Source organism: Zootermopsis nevadensis, unplaced genomic scaffold, assembly GCF_977971745.1.
Source record: "Zootermopsis nevadensis isolate Lab colony 2312 unplaced genomic scaffold, Znev_1.0 Znev_ptg000020l, whole genome shotgun sequence".
NCBI lineage: Eukaryota > Metazoa > Arthropoda > Insecta > Blattodea > Termopsidae > Zootermopsis > Zootermopsis nevadensis.
In genome coordinates this window covers 16267393-16279662 of record NW_028259152.1, presented here as the reverse complement: position 1 = coordinate 16279662, position 12270 = coordinate 16267393, and the positions used below count along the sequence as shown (strand labels likewise).

At 38.0% G+C, this 12270-nt stretch overlaps 1 protein-coding gene across 1 annotated transcript; it reads left to right on the top strand.

Annotated features, from left to right (window-relative positions):
* The first annotated feature begins 564 nt into the window (after positions 1-564).
* wol (Dolichyl-phosphate beta-glucosyltransferase wollknaeuel) lies at positions 565-11251 on the top strand. The gene is made up of 7 exons (XM_022063673.2): positions 565-764; positions 2351-2525; positions 3393-3592; positions 4244-4352; positions 4994-5237; positions 10072-10157; positions 10978-11251. The coding sequence occupies exons 1-7, from the start codon at positions 702-704 to the stop codon at positions 11085-11087; spliced, it is 987 nt and encodes a 328-aa protein (XP_021919365.1). The 5' UTR covers positions 565-701; the 3' UTR covers positions 11088-11251.
* The last annotated feature ends 1019 nt before the right edge of the window (positions 11252-12270 follow it).

Sequence of the window (12270 nt, the reverse complement as noted above, 5' to 3'; positions counted from 1 at the left end):
CCACCCTATCAAATTTGAAGTTTTCGTGGTGATGAGTATGAAGATGCCCGTCTTCTGAGTTGAAACACTGTGTAGTCTAGTAAAGGTTTACCAACCTAATATTGGAGGAAGCAAGGACCTATGCAACGATGGTAAATTTTTACCAGACTACAAAGAAGAATTCAGAACTAGCCATCTTCATATCCTGTTCATACAGCTTTTCTGCATGTGTTATAGGTTTACCTCGTGACCGAACGTCGTGGGAGAGTGGTTAACGCTCCTACTTCGTATTCAGGTGATCCCCGGCTCAGATCTTTGCCCGGAGACCGGCTTCCCTCACAGGGTTTCTTCGTGGTTTTTCTCAGTCCCTCCAGGCAAATGCCAGGGCAGTAGGTCACGACCGCTTCTTTCTACATGCTTTACAGTTCATTATTCACTATCATCCTCTCATTCGACGCTCGTCGGAACTACTGAACAAACGTCGTTAAATAAACTTCACACAAATAAATAAGCTTATACTCTGTGGTTGGCACAGAAAATACTGGTTGGTTGCCTGTACGTGCATTGCAAATGTTAAGTTACCGATATGTATTTTATTTACTGTGATTTGTGCTAATATACACGTACATGATACATGTGACGTTACGTGGCTGGAAAGTCAATTTTGGTGTCTGCGAATGAAATTATCCATGTATTTTTTTAAAGCAGGTTTTTTATAAATTATGTTAGACATTTATTCTACACTCTGTTGTGGAGGAATTTTGGTATTAATTGCGTTTCTCGCGGTAAGTATTTAGAATTAAAATCACATTACACGATTCTGACAATAGTTTCATCATATTTAATACAGTTTAGTTAACAGAGGACTGGTAAATATAAAAAAATCGGGCTTCGTTTCAACTGGTCACAACGTTTACTTTGATCTTGCCCGTTTAACCTATATCATACATGCTTCACACTGTTCGGTTTCTATTGGACCATTGATAAATGGGCTATCTGATCATGATGCATAGCTTCTAGTTATTGAAAATACAAAATCGCTCTACACTTATTAAAATTACAGGAAACGAATCAGACTTATAAATAAATACACCATTAAAAAATTTATAACATCTAAGTTATGAAAACTGGGACTGGGTAACAGCCATGAAGTAGATTCAAAATTCAACACATACTTAAATAATTTTTAAAAAAAATTTGAAGCAAGTGTTCCCACCAAAACAATGAAAAGGATATCTGAAAATAATGAGTAGTTTACGAGAGCCATCAAAACATCTTTGGAACATAAACGAGATCTTTACTTAAATTGTCACTGTAGTAACAATCAAGTAATGACAATTTACTACAGGAGATATGATGCTAGTCAGCAGTCATTTACCATTTTTCTGCCAAGTCTGTTGTAAAATCTGTGCGAAACTGGTGCAAAAAATTAACAATGCAAGAAGGACTTTGATGTCCAACATTAGAAGCACAACGTTGCTTGGTTATGTCATTTCTTAATGTATGAATTACATGCAGTAGAAGGGAAACCATTCAGTAAAGTGTTCTATTACAACATTATCACTGCTCTCACCACCTTTGTATTTCACCTCTGTTTCCTGATCTTTCTGCATCATGAGACATCCATATAATACAGAAAGCATGTATACAGATGTACCCTAGGAGTGGAAAAAAGGGGATATTGTGGCTGAAGGCTGGGGTGTGGAGGTCAGAGGGGTTAAGGAGGGTATGGAAGCAGTGAGTTACCTGATTTGCAGGCAAGAGGAAGGTTAGGATGGAGAAAAAAACATTCTGGCTATGAGACTTAATTGTCACTCACTTGTAGATATACAAAAGATAGTTTTGTGTACAAATAGTGAAAACTGACAAAATTAGACCATATTTTTACAGCAACTTTCATAAACATTAAGACTGTTAGAAAGAATTGGAAGCGTTAGGAAATCAGTGAGACATGTAACATACTTTGGAAGTCCATTTATTTGTTTATTTTATTTTAACATAACAGCTTTTTAATGTTTGTGGAATATTTACAAAAGTTGCTGAAAATGCTTTCCTTTGATTTGAATGCATGACTGAACCCTGTGATGCCAAGAATTTCTGGTGTGCAGTGTTGCCATATTTTACTAACAAAGTAACTATATGTTTATGGAAAATTAGCATTATTTTAGGGGTAGAATATGATCCTTGTATTTATTGTTTGTAATTAAGTATCACTCTGTATGCTTTTTAAACAAGTTATGCTTAAATTCCTATGAGGTCACAGTTCTTATGGTGGTAAGTATAAAGTGTGAGAATGTAAATGTTAAAAGAGACTTCAGCTTATAATTGTTCCATACATGATTGAAACTGATTGGCTTTTGTTATTTTATAGGTATGTATCATTGTAGTAAAAACTACAAAACCATGCCCGAGTGTCCTACGTTCAAAGAAAGAAATGTCATTTTTAGATCCAATAACTGGCAAGACTAGTGAATTTCCTTCTCTAAGTGAACCATGGAGCATTCATCTTAGTGTTGTTGTACCAGCATATAACGAAGAAGTTCGACGTAAGTATTTCTGTTTGTAAATGAGAGGAGCTGAACAAACACAGTTTACTGTTTCATTGTTTAGAAGCCATTGCTCTTGAGTGACAAAATAACTTAGGTTGCGTGCGTCATTCATGAATCTTCCTAGTAATTTAGATGTTTTATTTGAGATAATGGCTTTTAGTAGAAGTGCAGTCAATTTGAAACATTTTACCTTGAGTTTTGTGGATATGTAAATGGTGTTTCAGTAACTAGGTAATGGAACAGTTTGGGGTAGCAAAACAAACTGTATTTGGTATTAAATAAACTAAAGTAAAGTTCAAGGTCACTGATCTGGGTTGCTCTTCACCCGTTAGTCTACGTTAGCAATGTGGGCACCCTGTTTCCTCTGAAATGGCAACTGTAACATATCATATAATTTTTTACAAAAAATGTGTGTAAGTTTTTGAAAACATGGGGACTTCAAAGATTTATGTAACACTTTTTCAGTAGCTCAGACTACATAGTGTCGAATTAGAGAATGGTAGTGAATGATGAATTGGAAAGGATGTCGAAGGAAGTGGTCATGGCATTTTACTGGACCGACTGTGGAAAACTACAAAATCCTCAGTCAGTATAGCCAGTCTCCAGGCCAAGACTTGTAGCAGGAGCGCTACCCGCTCGACCACAGTGTTCAGTTAGTGAATGTTAGGTAGCAGATGGAAGAAAACAAGTATATGTACTTTTGGTACGGAAACTTTTTTGCCATGTGTAAGACGAAGATAAAATGGCAAGTCTTTATTGTTGTGATGATGAAGAACTTTCTTGTTTTGTAACTAAAAGTATGTGTTTTGATTTTACAAAGGTGCGTAAGATTATGTCGTAGACCGGCTGACTTTTTTCCCCCAGTTCCGCCAATGTTGGATGAGTGTTTGGAGTATCTTGAATCTCGAAGGCCAGCTCTTACATATGAAGTTATAGTGGTCAGTGATGGTAGTCAAGATGGTACAGCTGAAGTAGCTAGGAAATACGCCAAGAATCATGGAGCTGACACTGTTAGAGTCCTGGAACTTGAAACCAACAGGGGAAAAGGTGGTGCCGTGAGATTGGTAAGATGTATGTTGAGATAACTGAACATCAAGCGAGTTTCCTTTGTTGGACTTGATGAATGTTTGAAGTACTGAAAAGTTTTATTTTAGAATTGTGTAGTAACCAATGCCCTGGTATTATAACCGGGATGTTAAACGCTGGTAATAAGAAACCCACCGTCGAACATGATCCTGAAACAGTATATCAATCATCTTTACTCATATCCTTTTTTTCTTAAGATTCATTTTAATGTTATCCTTTTACCTCCTCAGAATTGAAATGGCCCTTTTGCAAAAAGATTCCCACTAAAACTCTCCCTTCTGAAACATGTCACAGGGAAGACATTTTGAAACACTATAATGTGTCGCTTGCGTAGTGAATAGGATTTTTGAGACTTTGATTCAGATTAAGTTGAGGTGTTCAGTCATATTTGTGGCATTAAGTGGAATACTTCGATTGTAAAATGAAGTCATGTGTTTGTGAAGGTGGTTGATTGTATTATTCCAGGTTAAATTGAGCAGTGTTGAGACTAATTTTTAAAATTTCTTTCTCTCTGTGCCTAGGTCTTCTGCAAGTTAAATTTCTTTATTAAAACTGAGACCAGTCTTTGTTAGGTAGGGTGCACCATTTTCCGCAGAGTCACGAAGGAATTGCAAAGCGTAATGTTGCAGGGCGTGCAGAGTACTCGAGGAGCTGTGATACTGTTTGCTGATGCTGACGGCGCGACAAAGTTTCCTGACCTCGCGAAACTCGAATCTAGTCTGAAAGATTTGGTTAAAGGTAATAATAATTTAAAAGAAAATTCTCTGCAGATGTTTGTATCTTAAATGGTTTAGGCTTGTAATGAAAGTGAGTGGGTTTAAAACATGCTGACTCTGTGGAACACAATTCTTAAGAAACTGATACTGACTCAGGTACTTAAGAAATTTCCTGCTTTTTTTGGAACCCAAAGGTTTGTTGTAATGTTTATGAAACCTTGCCACTGGCCGCCATTTTATTATTATTCTCCCATCTATGCCTAACTCTCGACAGCCATCTACTCCCGTCAGGCTTTCCGCCCAAGACTTTGTACGTTTTTCATCTCTGCCATAGTTGCTACATGGCTCACCCACAGCTGTTATAAATATTTTTGTTTTCCATAGCTTTGTGATGATAAAATGTATTTTTGGCATGTAAGTTGTTATAAGATGCTGCCATTTTGAAATATCATAACTTTATTAAAGTCTGTATATTGTCAGCTGTTTCTAAAGGAAATATGAGTGTTTCTGAAAGATTCTGGAAATGTATATTGGTTCTATTTCCTGGATAGAATATTGTATTAACTGACTTCTGTACTTTCAGTGGTGAAAGGTAAGGTGGATTTTCCTTTCATGGCCACTTTGGTGGCAATTTTTTAGATCTGTGGAGGTTTTTTGTTTCAGGTGATTATCTGACGGCACCAGATGATGTTGCCGCAGGTCTGGGAATTGTGTGCGGTTCACGTGCTCACCTAGAGCAGCAGGCCATCTCCAGCCGCTCGTATTTCCGCACGGTTCTCATGTATGGCTTCCACCTCCTAGTATGGCTGTTTTCAGTACGCGGAATCAGAGACACCCAATGCGGTTTCAAGCTCTTCACCAGAGAGGCTGCGCGTCTTTCTTTCGGCAGTTTACACGTGGAGAGGTGGTAAGGTTTCAGTCACTCTGACCTATTTAAGTTAAGAAATGTAGGAGAAGTACAGAAGTATGCAAAACAGGGCTTAAAGTCTTGGAGAATGGATAACCTTCATCTTCATTGCAGAATGTAACTACTGATATTCACAATTTGCCTGAATTCTACGTAAATTTTATGTGCGCCGGCAGAGACACGTTGAGCAATCTTTTGCTTCCATTGCGATAACATTCCTTTTGAAGCGCCAAACACAAGCACATGACTCGCATTTTCACTCTTGGCTAACGGCAGTCGGCCGTGTTCGTTGTTGCCAGCGCAAGCTGTGGAAATTATTTTTGCAGCTAAAAGTGTCGCATTTGTACTTGCTGATAAGACTTCCGTGGACATTCATTATCAAACGTCTTGCCAAAAAATACTGATTTTTTAAAAAAATTTTTGTGCCTTTTTACTTAATTTATCCCAATTCGTAGTAAAGCGCACAGCACTTGATGCTCCATGGGCATTGTTGGAGCACGTTGTTGTAATATTGTGGATTGACATTACTGAAAGATATTGCTGCGACAATGGGCAAAGGTCATTGTCAGAAAACATCACTGCAAGTGAACAAAGATTATCGTGGGATCTCGTCGTTTCATTGCCCCTGGATTCCGTGTTTGCCTTTGATACTGTAGTCGCACTTGCGATTCCATCGGTCTTGCTGCCGACGTCAACACTCGTGATGCGGTGTGAAGAACACCGTCTAGTACTAAGTGGTGCTGCTACCTGGAAGACTGCCATCTTCATACTCACCGCTGTAAAAATCTCAAATTTGTGTACTCCAAAGAGTATGTCTTTTGAGTCTTGTTTAACAGATGTTTATGTTTCTACTTCACAGAGGTTTCGGTTCATGTTTTTTGCCTGGCTTTACGCCAAGCAATGTAATGTGTTTTCCCAGGTGTCATTTAAGTGTAGATGCCTGCCCGTTATATTGTTTCACAGTCAGGGCACATTTAATGTTTGTTTGTTCTTTTACACATTAGTCTTCTTCTTCTTATAGCGTTATAACCCTGTGTGGGTCTTAGCTTGTTTGATGAATTTTTTCCATTCTGTCCTATCATCCACAATTCTTCTCCATCCCCTTACTCCCATCGTCCTCACATCCTCCTCCACGTCGTCTATCCATCGTTTCCGTGGTCTCCCTCTCATCCTTCTTCCCATCGGTCTCCATTCCATCACTCTTCTAGTTACCCTGTTTCCTTCCATTCTTGCAACATGGCCAAGCCAGGCTAACCTTTTGCTTTTGATTAGCCTCACGATATCTGCTCCCTGTATGATACAATCTAGTTCATGATTCATCCTAATTCTCCAGGAGCCATCACTATTCTGTATTGGACCATAGATTTTCCGCAATATTTTGCGTTCAAATATTCTAAGTTGTTGCTCATCAAAGCTAGTTAATGTCCAGGCTTCACATCCATATGTGACTACTGGTCTTATCAGAACTTTATAGATTCTCAGTTTAAGTCCCCTCCCCAGTATTTTAGACTTCATTAAATTCTGATAGGCATAGTAACACCTATTACCATTCACAATACGTGCTTTAATTTCATTAGTTACTGAATTTATAGTATTAATCTGTGAACCCAGGTAATTAAAATTCTGCACATGTTCAAAATTATAATGTCCTATTCTCAATTTATTTGTGACATTTCTTGCTGCTCTTGTAACTTTCATATATTTTGTTTTCGATTCATTTATTTTTAGCCCCCTTAATTCTGTTTCTTCTATCAATTTTAATACTGTTTCTTCCAGTGCAGCTTTATTCCTGCTAATAATAGCTAGATCATCTGCATATGCACTCACGTGTATTGATTTGATGCCTATATGTCCTGAGATCTCAAGTTTCCGAATAGATGCTTCCAGCGTCAGGTTAAAGAGCATTGTCGAGAGAGCATCTCCTTGTCTAACTCCCATATTGACATTAAATGGTTTAGTTAGCTCACCATCTACTCTTACTACTGCCTTGGAGTCTTTCAACGTCGCTCTAATGAGCCTGACGTATTTAGATGATATCCCTAATAGGAGAATATCATTTAACATTTGGTCCCTATTGAGACTATCAAATGCTTGTCTGAAGTCCACATATAAATGATTTAAGTCAATATTATATTCATAGGCTTTCTCTTGAATCTGTATCAATACAAATATCTGGTCTATCGTTGATCTATCTGCTCTAAAGCCACACTGATACTCTCCTAACATCTCTTCTACATACACAACCAATCTATTATATAGAATACTTGACAAGATTTTATATATTACATTCAGAAGTGTAATTCCTCTATAATTGGTACACTCCATTTTATCTCCTTTTTTATGTATAGGTTGTATTACTCCTAGGGTCCATTCCTCTGGAATCTTTTCTTCTTTCCAGATCAACAATATCAGATAATGTATTCTCTCCCATAACTTGACTCCCCCTTTTTTTAGTAGTTCAGCAGTAATCCCATCACTTCCGGGTGCTTTACCATTTTTCAGACATTTGATTACTTTTTGCACTTCTTCAAACGTAGGATCTTCAATGTAATTATCCACAGTATAATATGTTGGCTGCCCTGTCTCAATTATATTTCCGTTCAGGATACCACTAAAATACTCTTTCCATCTATTAACAATATCACGGTTCTCTGTCAATAAATTTCCTCAACTATCTTTACATGCTACAGCTTTCGGTCTGTATTCTTGTGTTACTTCTTTAAGCTCCTTGTGAAATTTTCTACTTTCATTTCTACGGTGGTGTTCTATCATACTGTCGATCTTTCTTCCTAACATTTCTCTTTTCTTCTTTCTACATAGTCTGGTGGCCAATATCAGTTCTTCATTATAAAGATTTCTATTAGCTCTCGTATTTCGTTGAACACATTTCATTCTAGCTTGCTTCTTCTGTTCCACGACCGATCTACATTCATCATCATACCAATCTTCATTTCTTGATCTTCTTGTCTCTCCAACAGTTATATGTGCTGTATTTAAAATGGCATTCTTTATGCAGTTCCATTCATCTTCAATATCAGGCCCTTTTTCTATCTTTTGTAATTCTAAGTTTAAATTACATTGATACTCCTGTACTGTACCCCTATCTTCTAATTTGTCTACATTCCACCTTTTAATTCTTTCCATTTTCCCTTTCATAACCATACATATTTTTTGCTTCATTCTAAACCCAACTAAATAATGGTCCGAGTCAGAATTTGCCCCTCGGAATGTGCGCACATTTTCTACATCTGTCGCCCATCTCCTAGATACCAATATATGATCTATTTGATTAAAATTATTTGTTCCAGGAATTTTCCAAGTACCCTTATGAATATCTTTCCTTGGGAAGTATGTGCTCATGACCCTTAAATTATTTGCAGCTGCAAATTGTGCTACCCTTAGGCCATTATTATTAGTTTCTTCATGTAGACTATTCCTTCCAAATAGTTTGACATAGACTTCTTCTTTCCCAAGCTTTGCATTATAATCACCAAGTACTATTATCATGTCATGTTTCGAAATTTTATCACATACAGACTGCAATTCATCATAGAAACCATCTACTGCCACCTCTTCTGTCCCCTCGGTTGGTGCATAGACATTAACAAGTGTTATATTATGGAGTTTCCCTTTTACTCTAAGTGTACATATTCTTTCACTTACTGGTGTAAAGGCCAGCACAGCCTTACGCATTTGCCTGGTAACAATAAATCCTACTCCACATTCTCCTTGCCTATCGTCTTTCCCAGAATAATATATGGAGAAGTTTGCCTTATTTATTACTCCCTTATTTTTCCATCTAATTTCTTGTATGGCGACAATTTCCATTCTATATTTTATAATTTCATCAGCTATACCATTCATCGCTCCTACTTGTAGCAGAGTGCGCACATTCCATGTTCCAATATGTAGTACCAAATTCTTATCCTTGTTCCTAGCTAATGTTCGTCTTCGTGAGGACAGTCCGGCTTCATTCATCAAATTATTCTCAACTTTATTCTTTTTTACGATGCAAGGTTGTTAGCCTTGCGACCAACCCCCAACCTGGAGGACCAGGGTACCCGTCTTAGTCTGACCTCTCCCCCTCGACCAATCTGGCTAGGGAGGCCCTACCAGTAGCAATGCTACCGCCAGCATAGCTCTTGGGGTCACTGAGGTACTCAAGCCCCACCACCACGACAAGGTGCAGGTACCATTAAGTGGGGTTTACACATTAGTAATGGCATATATTTGGTATTAGTATTTATAGCAACATTTCATACTATAATATATTCAATACTAATATTTTCTTAAGACAAATTGTAATACATACGCGTTACACGTGGTCATTCATTAACCTACTACAAAGCATATAAGAGCAAAAAATAAACCCATGACTCGGCTTGCTCTCGGCAACACTCCAATTCATCTTACCGGCCTTGACCACCCCGAGGGACCAAGAATAACCCAAAAACACGGCGGTTGCCCCGTCCACCAACACAACAAAATCAATACTTATCCAGACTGGCAACCACAACATGATAACAAATACAAACCGAGGTCAACTCGCAGGGGGTGCCCAGCCGGAGAGAGAGTTGCCGACCGAATTCGTAACTACAGCCCGAGTGAGCGTCCGTGTGCTGGCGAGAAGAGGTCTCCCCATATCAGCCCTCTCTCCTAAACCGGCCTAACCTCCCCACACGCATGTGCACCACTTTCGAAGTTTCGCCGTCACAACATCAGAGCCGAATGTAGTCGGCTCAATATAATCATTACACTCCATTTGGTGTTTGCTTGGTCACACTTTGTGATTGTTTGAATAAGTCACTTGCAGTTTCATTACTTTGTATTACAGGGCGTTCGATGCGGAATTACTGTACATTGCGCAGAGACTTGGAATTCCTTTGTCAGAAGTAGCAGTTAACTGGACTGAAATTGAAGGTAATTAAATTAAGTACCTCTATACCAATGGTTCTTATCCCCTGAGTTGTGATCCAAAATTGGGTTGTCGTGCTGATTTAAGTGGGACGCCAAGTGTCTCGGTAAAATCTGAATGTTGGTTGAAATTTCATCTTGACAAGGTAGTGAAGGTAGAAGGATGGCATTCAGTGATGAGCGCGGATGGAGACGTACGCACGTGCTAAGTCTAATAGACTCGCAGCCCTGTGACCCCATCTGTTGATGAGCTAAGTAAGCCAAGTGATGGGTGTGAACGGAGAAGAAGACGAGTTCCAAAATTGGCTTTAGCCAGAACATTTCGTGTCATGCAGTCCATCTTCAACAAAACCACGCCTCCATCTGAGGAATTAAATTCGGGTTTGGACATGGAGTCTGGACACTGGTTCATTGTTCATTTGAACAGGGCGTAATTCATCACCACCAACAGCAACCGTGGAGCCACAAGAAATACGGCAAGTCACTTACTCGCCATCGCCACATGGTAAAGATTGAGGCATTCGTTCCTGAGTATTTTAGAATCAACGGAGTAATTTTCTGTCTAATTTTTATTAAACTCTCATTTAAGGTTTTCCTAAATTTAAGGTACAAACGCTTGCCGTTCAGGAATACCTTATGGGTCACGGAATTTCAAACAGCCGTTTGTTTTTGCTTTAGACAGTCGATTTGTCAGGCACGTTAAGATTTTTTTATTTTAACTTCACATTAACTTTGCTTTTCACAGGTTGACAACCATTCTACTGCGGAATCAAGAGAAAGTCCAAGTGCACTTGATTTTGTTGTATAGAAGGTTTATTGTTTTCAGGTTCTAAACTGATTCCAGTTTTCAGTTGGTTACAAATGGGAAAGGATATTTTTCTCATTTGGTTATGGTATCGTATTGGAGCGTGGAAACTTGCGAAGAAGGTTGCATAGCGGAAGGACAGATCGTTCTCAACATTCCACTCAGAAAAAAGGTTTTAAGGATTATGTGTGAAAAGAAGAGAGCGTTACGTGTATCGTTCTATGGTGACATCCACTTACGTTAAGAATCTTTTTATATATTTTGTTTTCAGAATAAAACAAGACTGGGAAGATGATTAATGTGCGTGAGTTACACTGCTGTATAAGTATGCGACCAAAGTATTTTTCAGTTTTTTGTTACCTTCGTGACTACTTTGATCTGTTTTCTTTCTCATTCCTCAAACACCCTTTTCATACAAAAATTTGCTGTACATTATTTGTTGAATTTGTAGGTACAGAGATGGCAGATTTATGTATGTTACCCCATTTTAATTTTGTTATTTTAGTATCGTATTATTAAATTCCCTTGAAGTTCATTTAAAATTCTGTCTGACAGTTCCACACAGTTCGTAGTTACTGTGTGCAGGTTTTTGAATAGATGGAGCACATTTGAACATTCTTTTGATTTTTTTAAATGTAAGGTATATATGATTGGCTTTTAATAGTAAGGGGGTGGAACTTTATCATATTTTACATAAAATAAAAATTGTATCGTAACTTATTTAATGTACTAAACTTAATTTTTTTACATTAATTTATAGCTGCATGTATTTGAAAGAGCCCCATTTTTAGTGATTCACTTGAACCGCAGGTGGGTACATTTGAACATGCAAAATTTATTTCTGAACACAAATAAAATAAATATATTCTTACTAATAATCATATGATCTCAGGATTTGTAACAGATACAAATTCCTTATGACTGCACCGCTTTTTCGTTGAAATAGATAGAGTAAGATTTAAGGTTTTCACAGTGGTGAGTCCGAAGATTACTTTCTTTTGGGTCTTGGCCCAGATTTAGGGAAGGGATGAACTATTTCTGGACTCAGAAATACTTTTCTAGTCCCAGACCTTTCCTGACAAATCATGTTCTGCTTAATGGGAGTAGTAGGCGTATTAGCTGAGGTAATAGACTCCAGAGAGGAACATTATTTTGTCAATAACATGATGTTTGAAAATGTTAATCATTAAAGGCTAGTCTGGAGAATGGCCATATACCAGGCTTAAGAAGGCAGTTACTATGTTCTTTACAGTAAATTATCTTTGGTGTTCAGTATTAGTCGGTGTTTTCCTGCCAAGGTTATTGAACCGTTCT